The 18952-nt window shown below is 40.5% G+C and overlaps 1 protein-coding gene across 4 annotated transcripts in view; it reads right to left on the bottom strand.

The window, feature by feature from the left end:
- The window catches only part of IDE (insulin degrading enzyme), a 120181-nt gene that overhangs the window by 20515 nt on the left and 80714 nt on the right, over positions 1-18952 (bottom strand). For 2 of the 4 annotated variants that reach the window (XM_005565951.4, XM_074002210.1), the window contains exons 12-17: positions 17426-17528; positions 14143-14265; positions 10208-10290; positions 5517-5661; positions 2759-2869; positions 1734-1854 (exon numbers count right to left, since the gene is read on the bottom strand). In XM_005565951.4, the coding sequence (XP_005566008.3) occupies positions 1734-1854; positions 2759-2869; positions 5517-5661; positions 10208-10290; positions 14143-14265; positions 17426-17528 (686 nt within the window). Of the gene's footprint in view, positions 1-1733; positions 1855-2758; positions 2870-5516; positions 5662-6149; positions 6295-10207; positions 10291-14142; positions 14266-17425; positions 17529-18952 lie in introns of all 4 variants that reach the window. The other 2 variants (XM_005565950.4, XM_045361195.2) reach the window with 1 other exon arrangement.

An 18952-nucleotide genomic window follows, 5' to 3' on the forward strand; every position in this document is an offset into this window, starting at 1 on the left:
CACCCAGCTAATTTTTGTATTTTTAGTAGAGACAGGGTTTCACCATGTTGGCCAGAATGGTCTCGATCTCTTGACCTTGTGATCCACCCGCCTCGGCCTCCCAAAGCTGCTGAGATTAGAGGCATGAGCCACTACGCCCAGCCCAGAATTCTTTTTATTGTATTTTAACGCTTATGGCTGAGCACACAGGAAGAGAGATTAATTGGTGAGGTAATGTTGAGAAGTAAAAAATCTAAAACAATAATAAAGGGTGATACCAATCTACATTTTTTCCCAATAAAGAAATCCTGAAAGTAATTTCTTTGCATTCAATAGGCATTCATTAGATACACACTGAGGGCATAATATTATACTAGATACTAAGTGAAGGAGTATGGAAGGAAGGTATAATCACTGCTCTCAAGGAATTTCAGATTTTCAAGCCAAACTCCTGAAAATTAGACTTAAGATTCTAGAAAAAAAACAACAAAAGATGACTCTTTAGGCTTTATACATTTTCCAATTTTTAACTGAACTGATCTAAGGATGCTAAAGCAGGAAAAAAAAAAAGCCTGAACATTGTGTGTTAAGACTTTGAAGTTCAGCTTTTTCTTTTCTTAAAACTTCAATATTGGCCGGTTGCGGTGGCTCACGCCTCTAATCTCAGCACTTTGGGAGGCCAAGGTGAGTGGATCACCTGAGGTCAGGAGTTCAAGACCAGCCTGGCCAACATGGTGAAACCCTGTCCCTACTAAAAATACAAAAAATTTGCAGGGCATGGTGGTGTATGCCTATAATCCCAGCTACTTGGGAGGCTGAGGCAGGAGAATAGCTTGAACCCAGAAGGTGGAGGTTGTGATGAACTGAGATTGCACCACTGCACTCCAGCCTGGGCAACAGAGCAGACTCTGTCTTCAAAAAAAACCAACCAAACAAAAAACCTTCATTATTAACAAGGTTAGTACTTGGGTCAGAGCATTTACTCTGCAGAAAAAAAAAATTTTTTTTTTTTTGGAGGCAGAGACAGAGTCTTGCTCTGTCATCCAAGCTGGAGTGCAGTGGCATAATCATGGCTCACTGTAGTCTCAACTTCCCAGGCATAAGCAATCCTCTCGCCACAGCCTCTTGAGTAAGTGGGACCACAGGTGTATGCCACCACATCCAGCTAATATTTTTATTATTTTTTGTAGAGACAGAGTCTCACTATATTGCCCAAGCTGGTCTCAAACTCCACCTTCCAAAAGTACTAGTATTACAGGTATGTGCCACCATACCCAGCCTGTCTGCAGAAATCTAAAAATAGTCGTAATTAACTGGTATAGGTCCAGATTAAAAACAGTAAATGTGGCTAACCTGCCTGAATGCAAAAACCACTTCAAAGCCACCATTTTTTTTCTATTTTATTTTAAATTGAGAAATAATAACTGTAGATATTCATAGAGTATATAATAATGTTATTATATATACATATAACATATAGTGATCACATCAGGGTATTAAGCATATCCATCATCTCAAGTTTATTTATCATTTGTTTGGGTTGGGAATGTTCAATATCTTTCTTCTACCTATTTAAAAGTATATGTTACTGTTAATTATAGCCATCCTGCCCACCACTGTTTTTATAAAACATAGGCACAGCCAGTTTTAATAGAACTAGAAGTTATTTAAAAGTATAAACAGTCAATATCAGAATAAACCAAAATTTAGGAAAAAAATGAAGAAAGCATTAAGCTTTAAGTAGAAAGTCTCACCATCCAGAGCTTCTTTTAACTCATCTTTAGTCCAGGCCACTTCAGTCATCAGCAAGCGCAGGTAGTACATGGCATGCTGGTGAGGCTGTTCAGCCCGGAAATTGTTAAGAGATCGCATATACTAGTGAAGGAGACATGCTTTCATTAATTTTATAAATCTTTTAAAAATCTTTCCAAAAGTCCAGTTATAATCAAATTTCAATTCTCTATAAACTATGTGTTACTAGGATATTTTCTTCTTTCCCCTTTCTGAAGTTATACAATTAAGAATGGGGTTTATTCCTCTCCGATCCTTACATAAAAGTGCATGCTTTTTCATTTGTTCAGCATCTGACACGGACTATAAGTGCTTCACTATGGGATATCTTTCGTCCCTCAGAAAGTTATCCCTAGTTTTCAGGGATGTCTTTTGGAATCTTTAGGTTCTATGCTATAAAGCCATCCCCAAAGTCTCCATAAGCAAGCAACACAAATAAGTAGCCATATAAAATATGGGATCTTTATTTGAAAACTGATGGTAGTTTCTTCTGGTATACAAGAAAAGGTCACAGTTTAGCTTCAGAAGGAGCTGTTCATCCCGTACTTCCATTACTGGGCCAAATATGAATTGAATTGAAGTGGAAGATATGTCAAACCCAAATAGTGTGCTCTATTGTGACAAGTTCTTGTGGGAAAGCAGACCTCAGTCTGATGAATTGTGTGTTCTTCTGAACTGGAGGTTGGGATCCAACATTCAAGGAGGCCCTGACAGCCACTAAGTACTTCTCTTTGAAATTTTGAGCTGCGACTCTGAATTGCAGTGAGCTCTTGGCACCCACAGAGAAGAGGCCGGGTGTCCACAAGAGTCAACTAGGCTTTCTTTCTGGATGGAGTATCAGATTTTGCAAAGACAAGGTGAGATGACTGCAACAGGGTTATGAATGCTTCTTTTCCTCCTTGCTTCTTTTATAAAAACTATTATGAAAACTTTTTATAACATAGCAATATTATCTTATGAATAAAAAAACAGGGTTCAGAAAACTTACTGCTTCTTTGATAATTTCAAATCTTTTTTCATCAATCTCAAAGGTAGCCATTTTCTCAATAATCTTCTTTAGTAAAATTGGCTGCTTGTCATTGTAACCTTTCACGGAAAGCTACAGAAAGAATTCAGGGTATTAAAAGTCTAAAAATATCACAAAACAACTTCCAAATAAACAACTTGACTTGATTTTTAAACATGTAGAAAATTCAAAAACAGACATATAAAAAATGAAACATTCACTTTAATGTCTCATAAATATATAAATATAGTGTAACAGGAAGATAACATTAACCATCTTTTTTTTTTGAGATAGAGTTTCACTCTTGTTGCCCAGGCTGGAATGCAACGGCACGATTTCGGTTCACTGCAACCTCAGCCTCCCAGGTTCAAGCAATTCTCCTGTATCAGCCTCCAGAATAGCTGGGATTACAGATGTGCGCCACCAGGCCCGGCTAATATTTTGTATTTTTAGTAGAGATGGGGTTTCACCATGTTAGTCAGGCTGGTTTTGAACTCCTGACCTCAGGTGATCTACCCGCCTCGGCCTTCCAAAGTGCTGGGATTACAGGTGTGAGCCACCATGCCCAGGCTTAACCATCTTTTTAAAAAATTTTATTTATTTATTTATTCATTCATTCGAGACAGGGTCTTGCTAGGGTACCCAGGCTAGACTCAAATTCCTGAGCTCAAGTGATCCTCCTGCCTCAGTCTCCCAAGTAGCTGGAACTGTATGTGTGAGCCAAAGTACCTGGCCATTAGCAATCTCTATACCCAAAAGCATAATTTTACTTTTCTGAAACAAAATCAACAGTAAGTAAACTCACCTAACATCGAACTCTGGTGGCATATACTACATCATCAAAATTCAAGTTATCATTATAAAACTAATTGTAGAATGTGGCTTTTTCTTCAAAAAGAATATCTAACGAATGGCAGGCTTAAGGTTTTTACAGGTGAGGTAAGAAGATAAAAATCACAGGGCATAGTGGCATGTACATGTCGTCCCAGCTACTTGGAAAGCTGAGATGGAACGATTGCTTGAGCCCAAGAGTTTAAGACCAACCTGGGCAACAGAGTGAGACTCCTGACCTCAGGCGATCCACCTGCCTCAGCCTCCCAAAGTGCTAGGATTACAGGCACGAGCCACGGTGCCACGGAGGATCCACAATTCTAACCACTTGCTTATTTGATAAGTTCTGTTGCTGTTCCAAAAGCTAATGGCAAAACAAATGTGTAAGAAGGATACACTGTATGTATCATCAGGATCTTGGCTTAGCACATTTTTTGTTTTTTGAGACAGGGTCTGACTCTGCCACCCAGGCTGGAGTGCAGTGGTACAATCTCGGCTGACTGCAACTTCTGCTCCGTGGACTCAAGCGATCCTCCCACCTCAGCCTCCAGAGTAGCTGGACTACAGGCATGCACCACCACTTCTGGCTAATTTTTTTGTGTTTTTTGTAGAGACAGGGTCTTACCATGTTGCCTAGGAGGTTGGTCTTGAACTCCTAGCTCAAAGCAATCTGCCTGCCTTGGCCTCCCAAAGTGCTGGGATTATAGGTGTGAGCCACCGTGCCCAGCCAACTCAGCACAATTCACTTTGTCTCTAAATGCCTAACATTTTGAAAAGTGGGGAATGGAGAATTTCTATCATGATATTTTCACATGGTGGCACCCAAAGCAGTAGAGGATACACTGCAGCTAGAATATCATGAAAGTCTCCATGCTGTGCAGGATGATAGGCAAGAACCTCAGCAGGAGGGAAGGCCACTGGCCATGGCGAGCACATCATGTTTCCTACTGGAGGAACTAGACTGACAATTAGCAGAAAACCCATTTTGTCATAAATAAATATTATGTGTTTTGATGGTAACATGCTACTAAAAATCAACAGAAAAAAGAGAAAACAGTTGATTACTTTTCTATTTGGAGCTAATTTTGATCTCTGAGCTTCAAACTTCTGTGGACTCTGAGAATGGTTAGATTAATATACATTCTTATACATTAAACAAAAGTTACCAGAGAATTTATTTATGTGAAGAAAAAAAAGTCACTGGAAAATAAATAAAATTTAAAACTCCTAAAATCTTTTGTGTAAGAATTTAAATAAGGAGTACCCCAAAATGCTCTCGTTTTCATTTTTACTAAAATATGCAATACATTTTCAAGAAAAGTGAAGATGAATGTGTGCCATAAAAGGGATGTTAACTTGGAATTGAGATATAAGCAAGCTTGAAAACACATTCCAAAGAAAGGATCTAGTTACTTCTTAGATGGATTTAATAATGCTTATTTTAAAACACACATAAAGTAGGTAATGGTGCATGCTACAAAACAAATTAAAATGTCAGGTGTATCTGAACATAGAAACTTTATACTACTATCTGCAGAAATAAAGGGAGCCTATTTATAAGTAAAATTCAATCACCACAACAACTACTGATATCTTCTACTTACAGATGTTAATATACTCAATTATATGGAAAGAACAACATGCTTTCAGGATTAATATGTTAAACATCTCAGGCAGAAGAACATGCAAATAAATGTAGCACACATACATGTTCACAAGATGCACTAAACTTTATTAAATCATTCATTAGTGGAACTAACACTAATTTGAGTTCTTTGATCATCAAAAAGGTGCAAGGAAAAAAACCATCAACTTTCTTGTTTAAAAATGCAGAAGTTAATAGTTTTCCCAAGCTCAACATAATGCTTAAACGGGGTGGTGCCTTTTCTTTGGTTTTCATTTTACTTACAAGTATTGCATTCATTCCTGATGCAATGCCATAGCTCAAACCTGAGAGGCGTGCTGCATATGTATACTCTTTTAAATCATCCTTCAATAACCTGATAAACAGGTATGTCATGTTGCAATGAAGAGGATCAGCATAAATGTAGCGACTAACAAAAGAAAAACAAAAGAAATGCTTTGATACCTCAAGCAGTGGCATGGTAATGAAGAAACATGACCGAAGAGTATGGATATGCAGCCTCATGATCTGGATTTCTAGGGAAATAGTATATGACAACCTTAGGTTTTACAAAAGAAGGAAGATTTCATTTTCCTTTGCCAAAGACCAAGATTTCAAATACAGAATGGGTAAGATCTAAACCTAAATCAGGGTCCAATTTTGTTTGAGTAGAAAAATATGACATTCTGATGAAAGACGTTTAAAAAAAAAAGAAATCAAGGAAAATTTGCATAATATGAATGGTATGTAGTTGAACACTTAGAATAAGAGCTAACTTAAAAATTAAATGAGAAAATATGATTAGCCATAAAGATTAAAAAAAAGAAATTAAACTCATACCCTCAATCAAAAAATGCTTCCATCAAATCAATATAAAAAATGTTGATGAGTGGAAGGCTCTAAGGCGTGGGTACTTACATACATCCCATAGATGGTATTTTGGAGATCATAGCTCAAGCCTGCTAGCTCTGCTGCATATGCATACTCGTTGAGTGAATCTTTGAGGAGCTCAAGGTACAAATAGGCCATGTTACAGTGCAAGGGGTCCACATAAGCAAATGGGCTGGAAGAAAATGTTGACAGTAAAATAGCTGATTTTATTACTTCTCAATGTGATATGGCCTTTTGAGAAGGATCAAGATATTGAACACCGGTTAATATGATTTCCTGAGGATATGGTTGAATTCTTGAGGTTATTTCTTCTTATGAGGAAAAAAACAAGATGTCTGAAAAAGAAGCCTGAAATGTATGTGTATGTGTCTCTCTGTGTGTGTGTGTGTGTGTGTGTGTGTGTGTGTGTGTGTGTGCGTGCGCGCATGCGCACGCACTGCTGTTAGCAAAGGAGGAGAAGGAACTGCCTACTCCAGATGGTGTGGCAGAACTGACAAGTTAGAAATGCAGGGTATGTGAGGAGTGGGAACGGGCCAAAATGCATGGCTATGCTTAGGCTAACGGGAAGAGCACAGCCGACAGAACACATACAGTATTTGCATGTCTTCCTTCTCTCTCCAATCAAGTCACACCCTTGGTGGACAGGAGTAAAAGACTGGGAAATGTGTCTGTGGTAATTACATGAACTTAGAAAAACTGAGACCTGTGAAAATGTTAACTTATCCCTGAGTTTTCCCCAAAGCAGTAAAGCTAGAGAACTGTCAGTAAAATAATTGATAATTTCTATCATATAACAGCAGCCAAAACTAGGGAAAAAAACTAAAATAGAAAAATAGTTAAATGAGAAAGAACAAAGAAGAAACAATTATAGAGTACAAGAACTAAACAACCACAGTGATCAACTAAACTTCATTTCCCAGATAAGAAACATAATTTTCTTCAGGTCCCCTGAGTTCGTGTGGCAGCAGAGCTGGGATTCAAACGCAAGTTAAACGACCTGCTCCTCTGACTATACAACCTTGCTTACCTTTTATCAGAAGAAAGTGAAAGTTTCACTCATTCAACAAATATGTATTATATGCTTACTACAGTGCCAGGCTCTTTTCTAGGCACTGAAGATAAAGAGTGGACAAATCAGGCAAAGTCCCTGACCTCAGAATTGATAATCTAGCTAGAGGGGACAAATAATAATATATTTGAATTTGACATTTTAGTTGGTGACAGTGTTATGAGGTAAAATTAAGCAGGGTAAGGGGAATAAGGAATGATGGGGTGATGGCAGCAGGGAAGAAAGACTGCTGCTTTACATAAGAATAGCCAGTCAAGACCACTCTTATCATGTGACATCTGGACCCAGACCTGAAGGAGGCGAGTGAGCGAGCCCTGGGGATATCTAAGGGGTGGAGTGGAGAACTTCCCAGGCTGAAGAAATAGCTAGTGCTAAAGGCCTAAGGCAGGTGCCTGCTTGGTTTGTTTGGCAGCAAATTAAAAGTTTCACTCTATTTGTATCACAGTAAATATAACTAATGTACTGAAAACAAAGCCAACATTTTGTTTTTTAATGTTGAGTCAAGGTCTCACTGTGTTGTCCAGGCTGGTCTTGAACTCCTAGGTTCAAGTGATCTTCCTGCCTTGGCTTCCCAAAATGTTAGGATTACAGGTGTGAGCTATTGCACCCAGCCAAAAGCCAACAATTTTATCAAAGCTGATAAAAAAGCAAAAACAGGGATAAAATGTGTAGTCACTTAGAGAATTAAAATCAAAGACAAAGTTCTACAGCTATCCAAATATTCTCCAACTGGAAAATTTGAATAAATGATCTGCCATTAAATTTTTTAAAGTATGATACACAATGACAGATTTCCTTCTTTGGGCAAATCGCAGCTCAAAAACTTAAGGCACAATTCACAAAAACAAAATCATCAAAACAAAAGAGAGGCTATGACAGAGGTCGGCCCCACAGGTAACTATGCACCTTTCTCAGATGGAAGTGAAAAGCCAGAAAGTTTGGGGTTTCAAAGCACTATGGCTCAGGCTCAGAAAATAATTCCAAGGAGTGTCCTAAAATGATGTATCCAGCCTGGCGAGGTGGCATGTGCCTGTAGTCCCAGCTACTCAGGAGCCTGAGATGGGAGGATCACTTGAGCCCAAGAGTTTGAGGCTGCAGTAACTGCACTCCAGCCCTGGGTGACAGAGTAAGACTCTGTCTCCTTAAAAAAAAAGAACGAAAACAGCTGTATCCACAGCAGCTGTGCTGGTGAAGTGGAGAAGACACTAAACTAACTTTTAAAAGATAATAGGATTCAACTGGGATACCTAAATTCTGGTTCATGTGTTAATTTAAAAAATACATTATTTTGTAACCAGATACTATATGCTTAAATATGGATCATAGGGTTTTAAAAACCATAGCTAACTACACATAATATAATCTTATTTCTGAAAAGATGAAAAGGATATAGACACACACATGAAAATTTCAATTAAAATGTACAAGAAACAGAACAGTGGTTACCTCTAGGAAGACAGACCATAGGATGGGATTTGTGTGGGAGGCAGACATTTTCAATTGTAGGAAATGTGCTAGGCAGTTCAGAGAACACAAAAATGTAAAATGGTCTCTCAAAGGGTATTCTAAAGAAATTCATCATCACAGAGGCCAAATGGGAAAGTGGTGACAAGCTGCTTACAGTGTTAAAAATATCACTCTCAAATATCAAAAAATAAAAAGCAGCTTTGTAATGCCCTTTACCAATAATAAGCCACAACCTGACAGCCCATGTTTGGTGTAAACAATAAAAAAACTCTAAGCAGTTTCAGATAATCTGTAACTCTCATGCTATAAAACCATAATATTTATAATCACTATAATCTCAACATATTTGTTGATGGAAAATCAGATTCTTTTCCCTTTTTCCAAAGCATTTAAACCATATCTACCTTTAATTTCATGTCAAGCCAACTGAATAAAAATTAATGAAAAAGCTGATTATCATATTGAACATTACTGAACAAATAAACCATGATAGGCTTATCTTATAAACCACTGAATTTTAGAAATATGAAATTATAAAAAGTATAAACTCACAAAGTAAAATCTGAATCGGGTGATTAACACACAAATAAGTAAAGGAAGACAGAGATGAATTGAAAATGCACTGAGAAATTACTGCAATAGCATTATTCATAAATTTTACTAAACATCTTCTCCCTTTTTATTAGTAATTTTTAAGTAATCAAGCCAGAAATAGAGGGAGCTCCAGACAAAAGACGAAACAAGACTCAGGATAATTTAGTAACTAGTACCTCTTCTTCTAGACAAGTTCCAGGAATACAAAACCAAAGCAATAAAAACACCCCAAATTATTTATTCTTTCTTCAGTGAGTCTTCTGGGTAAATCTACGGCCTCCTCAGAATCCAAAACCCTGAAGGCTAAGAAGGTCGTCCTAACAATAGCTAACATAAATCATTTCAGCTAAAGGGTATACTCATTAATGGAAAAAAAAAAAAAAAAAAGAGTTAACAACGTTTTTTTAAAAAATACCTCTTAACAGCAACAGCCTCTCCTTTTTTTTTTTTTTTTTTTTTTTCCTGAGACACAGTCTTGCTCTGTCGCTCAGGCTGGAGTGCAGTGATGCGATCTCGGCTGACTGCAACCTCCACCTCCTGGGTTCACACCATTCTCCTGCCTCGGCCTCCCGAGTAGCTGGGACTACAGGCGCCCGCCACCATGCCTGGCTAATTTTTTGTATTTTTAGTAGAGACGGGGTTTCACCGTGTTAGCCAGGATGGTCTCGATCTCCTGACCTCATGATCCGCCTGCCTCGGCCTCCCAAAGTGCTGGGATTACAGGCGTGAGCCACTGTGCCTGGCCAGCCTCTCCTTTTCTTTATTTTTATTTATTTATTTATTTATTTATTTATTTATTTATTTATTTATTTATTTCAGCCTCTCCTTTTCTAGGTGAAATAACTCTAATTCCTTTTATTTCTAGACATGGATGTTTAAGAAAAATAGATAACTTTTGGAAATGTAATTGTTGATTTTTATAAGAAGCTTTATAAGCTAGACTCATCTTACATACCTGAAAAATTCAAAGTTGAGACAAGCCTTCGGCAAAAAAAACTTATCATCTTGTTTGAACCAGAGTTTGCTCATAGCTGTATCCTGTGATGGAGAAACAGTTTGGTTAGGGAAATAGAGGTGCATTCAGCAAAAATGTTCAATCAAATCACTCTTCAAGAGGAGGAGAACACAGGCAATAGTTAGAGTTTTGTTCTGGAGCTGCTGTCCCATGGCCCTGAAACATACTCAGAGTCACTAGGTAGAAAGCTGGAGACAAAGACTGCAGACTCCTGTAGCACAGTGAAATCTGCCTTCTATTTCCCCTGTATTAGGGAGATGGGGGTACAGTGAAGAAAAAGACAGATCAGAGAAGCCAATACCAACTGTCCTGTCTTCATCTTTCCGGACACTGGGAGGCAGGCAGAGGCAGAAGTCCCTTGCAAGCGAATGGCAGCCAGCTTCCAGGGTGGCCCACAACAATCCTTGCCTGCTGAGATTCACAGTCTTGGGTGGTCCCCTCCCACACTAGACCAGGGTTGGTCTGCCTTACTAACAAAATATGACAGAATTAATGGTATACCTCTGAGACTGCATTTATAAAAGACACCACGGCTTGCATCCTGATCACTCACTTTCCCTCTTGGATCATTCACTTTGGGGGAAGCCTGCTGCCATGTCAAGCAACTCTACAGAGAGGTCCATGTGGTGAAAAAGGCTGGCCAACAACCACATAACTGAACTTGGAAGAGAATCCTCCAGCCCTGGTTGAACCTTCAGATGACTGAAGCCTCAGCCAACAGCTTGACTATAACCACACAACGGGCCCTGAGCCAGAACTACCCAACTAAGTCACTGCTGGATTCCTGGCCCTCCTCAGAAACTGTATATGAGGGCTGGGCGTGGTGGCTTCACTCCTGTAATCCCAACACTTTGGGATGCCGAGGTGGGCAGATCATGAGGTCAGGAGTTCGAGACCATCCTGGCCAACATGGTGAAACCCCGTCTCTACTAATAACACACAAAAAAAGCAGGGTGTGGTGGCTCATGCCTGTAGTCTCAGCTATTTGGGAGGCTGAGGCAGGAGAATTGCTTGAACTGGAACTTGGGAGGCGGAGGTTGCAGTGAGCCGAGATGGTGCCACTGCACTCCAGCCTGGGTGATAGAGCGAGACTCCATCTCAAAAAACAAAACAAAACAAAACAAAACAAAAAAAAGAAACTGTGTGTGAGATAGGGTACGGCGGCTCACACCTGTAAGCCCAGCACTTTGGGAGGCCAAGGCAGGCAGATCACTTGAGGCCAGGAGTTTGAGACCAGCCTGGCCAACTAGCAAAACCCTGTCTCTATTAAACACACAAAAATTAGTTGGGCATGGTGGCACATGCCTATAATCCCAGTTACTTCGGAGGCTAAGGCATGAGAATTGCTTGAACCTGGGAAGCGGAGGTTGCAGTGAGCTGAGATTGTACCACTGCACTCAAGCCTGGGCAACGGAGAGAAACTCTGTCTCAAAACAAAAACAAAAATAAAAACAAAAACAAAAACTGTGTGAGAGACCAGGAATGATGGTTCATGCCTGTGATCCCAGAAATTTGGAAGGCTGAGGCAGGAGGATTGCTTGAGCCTAGGAGTTTGAGATCGGCCTGGGCAACATAGTGAGATCCCACCTCTACAGATATATTGAACAATTAATTAGCTGGGCATGGTGGTGTGTGCCTGTAGTCCTAGGTACACAAGAGGCTGAGGTTGGTGGATCACTTTAGCCCAGGAGGCTGAGGCTACAGTGAGCCATGACTGCACCACTTCACCACAGCCTGGGCAATGGAATGCGAGTCTTAAAAAAAAAAAGAAAAAAACTGTGTGAGATAATAAATGGCATGCGTGTTTTTTTTTTTTTTTGAGACGGAGTTTCGCTCTTACCCAGGTTAGAGTGCAATGGCGCAATCTCAGCTCACCATAATCTCTGCCTCCTGAGTTCAAGTGATTCTCCTGCCTCAGCCTCCTGAGTAGGTGGGATAACAGGCGTGCACCACCACACCCGGCTAATTTTTTTTTTAGTAGAGATGGGGTTTCACCATTTTGGTCAGGCTGGTCTTGAACTCCTGACCTCGTGATCCGCCTGCCTCGGCCTCCCAAAGTGCTGGGATTACAGGCACGAGCCACCGCACCTGGCCTAACTTAAATGATGTGGTTTTAAGCTGCTGAGTTTTGGAATAATTTAATATGCAACCATGGATAACCAACACGGCCAAGGATGAACAAATAAGCTACTTATCTTGCCTCTCCACTTCACTCATGCTATACTAAGAATGGCTTTAGTCACTTGAAACTACCTTGAAACTCTGGGAAGAGATATAAATGGTTTAATGTTCTTGTTAGTTTGCTCTGGGAAGGCCTATTTAAAACAAACAGTAAAAGTCAGATATGGTAGCTCACACCTATAATTCCAGCTACTTGAGAGGCTGAAGGAGGAGGATCACTTGAGGCCAGGAGTTCCAGACCAGCCCAGGCAACATAGCAAGATCTCATCTCTACAAAAAATTAAAAACAAATTAGCTGGGTGTGGTGTGCGTCTATAGTCCAGCTACTTAGGAGGCTGAGGCCAGAAGATGGTTTGAACCCAGGAGCTTGAGGCTGCAGTGAGCTATGATCCCACCACTGCACTCCAGCCTGGGCAACAGAGAGACCCTGCCTCCAAAAATAAATAAATAAATAAATAAATAAATAGACAAATAAATAAATAAAAACAATACGTAAAAAACAGGAGGGGTAAATGAACTTTCTCTTTGCATAAACTAATAGAAAACTCTTTAAAATGTCATTTTTAAAGAAAAATGGGCTAGGCGCGGTGGCTCATGCCTGTAATCCCAGTACTTTGGGAGGCCGAGGCAGGTGGATCACCTGAGGTCAGGAGTTCGAGGCCAGCCTGGCTAACATGGTGAAACCCTGTCTCTACTAAAAATACAAAAGCTTAGCTGGACGTGGTGGTGGGTGCCTGTAATCCCAGCTACTCGGGAGGCTGAGGCAGGAGAATCACTTGAACTTGGGAGGCGGAAGTTACAGAGAGCAAGATTATGCCATTATACTCCAGCCTGGGCAACAAGAACAAGACTCTGTCTCAAAAAAAAAAAGAAAAAACAAGAAAAGAAAAGAAAAAAAAAGAAAAAAGGTTGCCTCATTAATAATCTAGTTGCTTAAGACAAATTTTCATGTTCCTAAACACTGATTGTTATCTCACTGAGCTCATCTAAATTCTTCCAAATGTCAGGTCATTTGAAGAAGATAAAAAGAAAGATGCGTGTGTGTGCCTATAGTCATCAGTTTACAAACAGTTTAGAAGGGAGAATAAATATGTTTAGAAGGGAGAATGTACTGTAATAATTTGATACAATTTTTTACATACTTTACTCAAGTTCTGAAACAATGGCATGAAAAGGATAGTCTGAAAAAGAGGGGGAGGGAACCCTACTTCTCAACGGCACTTCGCACTAGTTTATTATTCCATTAATTTAATATAGTCACTATGTCATAATGAATGTTTTTAAGGGCAGGAAATCCAACAGCTCCCCCTGGACTTGCTCTCTTTCAGGCTGTAGAGATCCTTTCTTATCTTTAATGTCCACAATGCAGCACAAACCTACTTCCTTATTGGGTCTTCAGCAGACATGGAAAAGAGGCACAGACCTTTCCACAGACTTATAGTTACAGCTCAGACTTACTTTTTTCTCCTATAAAGAAAGCGATTTCCTAGATTCTGCATTGTTTAGTTTGCTTGCTTTAATATTTTCAACCTTCTAATATTTCTTGTAGTTATTCTTTCTGCAGCTTTTTTGTCATCTATCAGTATGTGAGCCCCCCCAAATCAACATAGTACCAAATGTAAGAAATCATTTCTCTAGTCCCCCATGTGTTAGGTCTGTCCCCCAATTTAAAATCACTGATTCAAACACATTACCTTAATAAGAGCAGGGTATGGTGTTGCCTCTTTTTCTAACGGTAAAATCTCAAAATTCGTAGGAATAAATTCATTCTTTGTAGGAAGTTTAAATTTCCCATTCAGGTCAGCATTTTGCCATTTCTGGATGAGTAATGAAACACACAAATGCAGTAAGAGCCTGATTTAAGAGTTTAAAATAGTATCTCTGCTCAATATATGGGCAAGTATTAAGTGCACAGATGTCACACAGCATTGTTTTCCATCATATATAAAGGAGGTACTACCAAATCCATTGATCGGTTTTCATGAAATTTGAGTCGGTCTTTCTAGTACTAGTAAAGATTTTGTGCTCATTTATCTATTCTTCCTCTCCACATCTCCAAAATGACCAGCTGAGGAACAATCTGAGACTATGGAACACAGAAAAGCTGACTGGTCCATATGCAGATCATGTTTATTCTAGCTCTTTAAATAATGGAGAATAATCTGCCCAGGAATATATTCCCACAACTGCTAGACAATAGGTCATTTATATAAGAGCCATACTTTCAGCTATACTATCCATGTATGGCCTGAAAGCCAGGCTAAAGGGGGTGTCCTTCACTTCAGTACTTCTCTCTTTTTTTTTCTTCCGGAGACAGAGTCTTGTTCTGTTGCCCAGGTTGGAGTGTAGTGGCATGATCTCAACTCACTGCAACCTCCGCCTCCTGTGTTCAAGCGATTCTCGTGCCTCAGCCTCCCAAGTAGCTGGGACTATAGGTGTGTGCCACCACACCCGATTAATTTTTGTATTTTTAGTAGAGATGGGGTTTCACCATGTTGGCCAGGCTGGTCTTGAACTCCTGGCCTCAACTGATCCACTCACTTCAGCCTCCCAAAGTGCTGGGATTACAGGTGTAAGCCACCATGCCCAGCCTCACTTCAGTACTTCTTTTTTTCTTTTACAGACAGAATCTCACTCTGTTGCCCAGGCTGGAATGCAGTGGCGTGATCTTCACTCACTGCATCCTCCAACTCCCTGGGATTACAGGTGTGCACCACCACACCCAGCTAATTTCTGTATTTTATTAGAGACAGGGTTTCACTGTATTGCCCAGGCTGGTCTCAAACTCCTCATCTCAATCTGCCCACCTCAGCCTCCTAAAGTGCTAGGATTACAGACATGAGCCACCGCACTCGGCCTTCAGCACTTCTTAAGAACTGGCCCATACCTCTCCCAGATGATCATGTGAACTTTGAAGTGAACCAGTAGTTCAAGCATAAGGTTAAGAACAAAGTTGAGGCCAGATGCAGTGGTTCACGCCTGTAATCCCAGCACTTGGGGAAGCCAAGATGTGTGGATCACAAAGTCAGGAGTTTGAGACCAGTCTGGCCAACATAGTGAAACCTCATCTCTATTAAAAATACAAAAAATCAGCCGAGTGTGGTGGTGTGCATCTGTAATCCCAGCTACTCAGGAGGCTGAGACAGGAGAATCACATGAACCTGGGAGGCAGAAGTTGCAGTGAGCCAAGATCGTGCCATTGCACTCCAGCCCGGGCAACAGTGCGAGACTCCGTCTAAAAAACAAAAAAAACACACACAGTTGACATTTAGGTTGGGATTCACACAACCTGTAGGCTGGATCTGTTCCCTGTCCTAGTTCTAAAACCTAAGTGGGAGAGATCACAGGCCACTGATGGTTGAACCTAATTTATAAGGCTTTTCATCATTAAAAAAAAAAAAAAAAGCAACTGGCCAGGAGAAAAAAGCAACCAGCCTGGACAACAGAGCAATGCCCTGTCTATTAAAAAACAACAACAACAACAACAACTGATTGTCAATAATTATGATTTCTGGATTCAGTAATTTGATCTCTAGCTGGTGTGGCACAGCCTTACAGATTTTACGGTTCTATCTTAGCTCCTGTGTTTGTGTCTTTCCGCACTGGGCAAGTTGGCCATATTTCCTAAGTGGTATCTTAGGTTTCCAGAACAGCTGAATAGTAGGGACTAGGAAACACTTAATAAGTAATTTCACTACTGAGTTCCCAGAGAGATGTGTTCTTAAAAAATTCCCAGCCAGCCATGGTGGCTCACGCCTGTAATCCCAGCACTTTGGGAGGCTGAGGTGGGAGGATCACAAGGTCAAGAGATTGAGACCATCCTAGCCAACACGGTAAAACCCTGTCTCTACTAAAAATACAAAAATTAGCTGGGCGTGGTGGCATGCGCCTATAGTCCCAGCTACTTGGGAGGCTGAGGTAGGAGAATCGCTTGAACCCGGGAGGCAGAGATTACAGTGAGCTGAGATTGTGCCACTGTACTTCAGCCTGGTGACAGAGCAAGACTCCATCTCAAAAAAAAAAAAAAAAAAAGCCCATTCAGGGCAGGTTTATTCTGGTCAGAATCTGGTGAACATGGGGATTCTTTCTTGTTTTAGGACTATTTCAGACCCAGCACTAATTCATGGAAGATCAGCTTTCCTCACAGTTTAGAGAGATGGACATTTTCACACACTGGGGGGCTTCAATGATCTCCTTCTGTATTATGAATATGTCAGAGAGCTGTGAAGTATCAGTGATGATTTTCTTTCTTAAACTAATTCCTTTTTTGTATGTCATTACACAGGTACATTTTTAAAATGTCCATTACTCGAGTTTAGCTAGAATCTAGTCAGTAAAGTTTTCTGGTCTTTTCCCAGGAATAATGGAGCCAATCTCAAAGGCACATAGCCAATGAGAATCAAAAGAGAAAGAAAGAAAAAGTACTAGATAAGTAGGTAACATTCACAAGCAAAATCCTGACTACTGATGAATGGGACAAAATATTGTCTTAACATACCTGTTCTGAAAATCATAATTCCCCTATGTTGACAAAAAGAACGGTGCTATAACATGAGGCATAAAACATAGCATCTCCTGAAGTGAACATGGTATGAATCCTAGAGCCTCCTTCTCAGCCTGTGTTCACAGCAAGACTGTGAGCTCCTTGGAGCCCTTGCATTGGTCTCTCATGCTTCCTACTTCCATCTCTTCTTGCCTTTCTGCTGCCTGTGCCTGTGTACCCTGCACTTCAGTTACCTTTTATGGCATGAGGCACAACCCTGGTGGTTTGATAGACACATGAGAAAGTGGCTAGGGTATCATGTCTTCATGAAAAGGCTAAACTCCAGCTCCTTATCTACTTATTGATTTCTCTTAGGATGGTACAGACAACACTAGGTCATCAGTCTTCCACACTCTGCGGTCTTAGTTGGTGGATCTAGGAAGCAATGTCCTTCTGATTCCTCACAGGCTTATTCACAGATGAGCTAACCCTACCTTGATGACTTCATCTGGTATAGCTTCTTGTTTGTACTGGGTTCCATACCACTCTTCTGTGCGATCAGTTTTTCCTTCAAAAGATTTAGAAACTATTGCAACCCTAGAGATAGAAAAAACAAACAAAAAAACCCTGTAAACTCACACTGTATATATAAATTTAAAGAACCTGATTAAGGACAATATAAATAATATCCAAGAACGTGCTGGGCCTCTTAAGACCCAGCAAATCCTGTAAGGCTTAGTCCAAACAAGCAATATAAGAATAGAGGTTTCTGATCATAGTCCCTGTTATCCTTTAGTTATAGTCCATTATTTTCAGTGTGAAAAACTGCTCACAGGAGAGATTCCTCTAGGTTGCTACTGACTAAAATTTAAAAAGAAGAGTAGCTGGGGGAAAAAATATAACAAGGTCAGTTAAAAAACAGTCCTTAAAAAAAGCAAAGAAATTGTGGATGTGGTGGCTCATACCTGATATCCCAGCACTTTAGGAGGTTGAGGCAGGAAGATCGCTTGAGCCCAGGAGTTCAAGAGCAACCTGGGCAAAATAGTGGGACCTGTCTCTACAAAACATTTTAATAATTAACCAGGTGGGGTGGCACGCACCTGTAGTCCCAACTTCTTGGGAATCTGAGGTGGGAGGATTGCTTGAGCCCAGGAGTTTGAGGCTGCAGTAGGCTAGAATCACACCACTGCACTCCTGCCTGGGTGACAAATCAAAACCTTTTCTCTTGGGGAAAAAAAAAAAAAGGCAAAAAAGTACTCCTTCCTAGGAATATCTCAGGTGCAGAATTAACAGGAATGATAACAGGAATGACTAACAAAACCTGTTGGCTCATCCAGATATTTTAAAAATGTGACACACATACCCAAGAAACTTTTATTATTGCTTGCTACATTTCTGCTCTATGTTTTTTTCCTGCCAGAGACTGGCATCAAATATATCTACTACAAATACACAGGCCTTCCTGCTACTAGGGGAGAAAGGGACAAGACCAAAAAATGTCTACTACGGTAACCTCTGCCTCCTGGGTTCAAGAATTCTCCTGTCTCAGCCTCCCAAGTAGCTGGGATTACAGGCGTCTGCCACCATGCCTGGTTAATTTTTTTTTTTTTTTTTTTGAGTCGGAGTTTTGCTCTTGCCACCCAGGCTGGAGTGCAATGGTGTGATCTTAGCTCACTGCAACCTCCGCCTCCCGGGTTCAAGCAATTTTCCGGCCTCAGCCTCCCAAGTAGCTGGGATTACAGGTGCCCGCCACCATGCCCAGCTAATTTTTGTATTGTTAGTAGAGATGGGGTTTCACCATATTGGCCAGGCTGGTCTTGAACTCCTGACCTCAGGTGATCTGCCTGCCTCAGCCTCCCAAAGTAATGGGATTACAGGTGTGAGCCAGCCTAAAAGCTTTTTTTGATGCGACAGTAGAAACAGCCCAGAAGAGAAGTCAGACGGAAAAAAGTGTTCAAGGACAGGCATGGTGGCTCACGCCTGTAATCCCAGCATTTTCAGAGGCCAAGGCAGGCGGATCA

This window comes from Macaca fascicularis, chromosome 9 (genome assembly GCF_037993035.2).
Source record: "Macaca fascicularis isolate 582-1 chromosome 9, T2T-MFA8v1.1".
Lineage (NCBI taxonomy): Eukaryota > Metazoa > Chordata > Mammalia > Primates > Cercopithecidae > Macaca > Macaca fascicularis.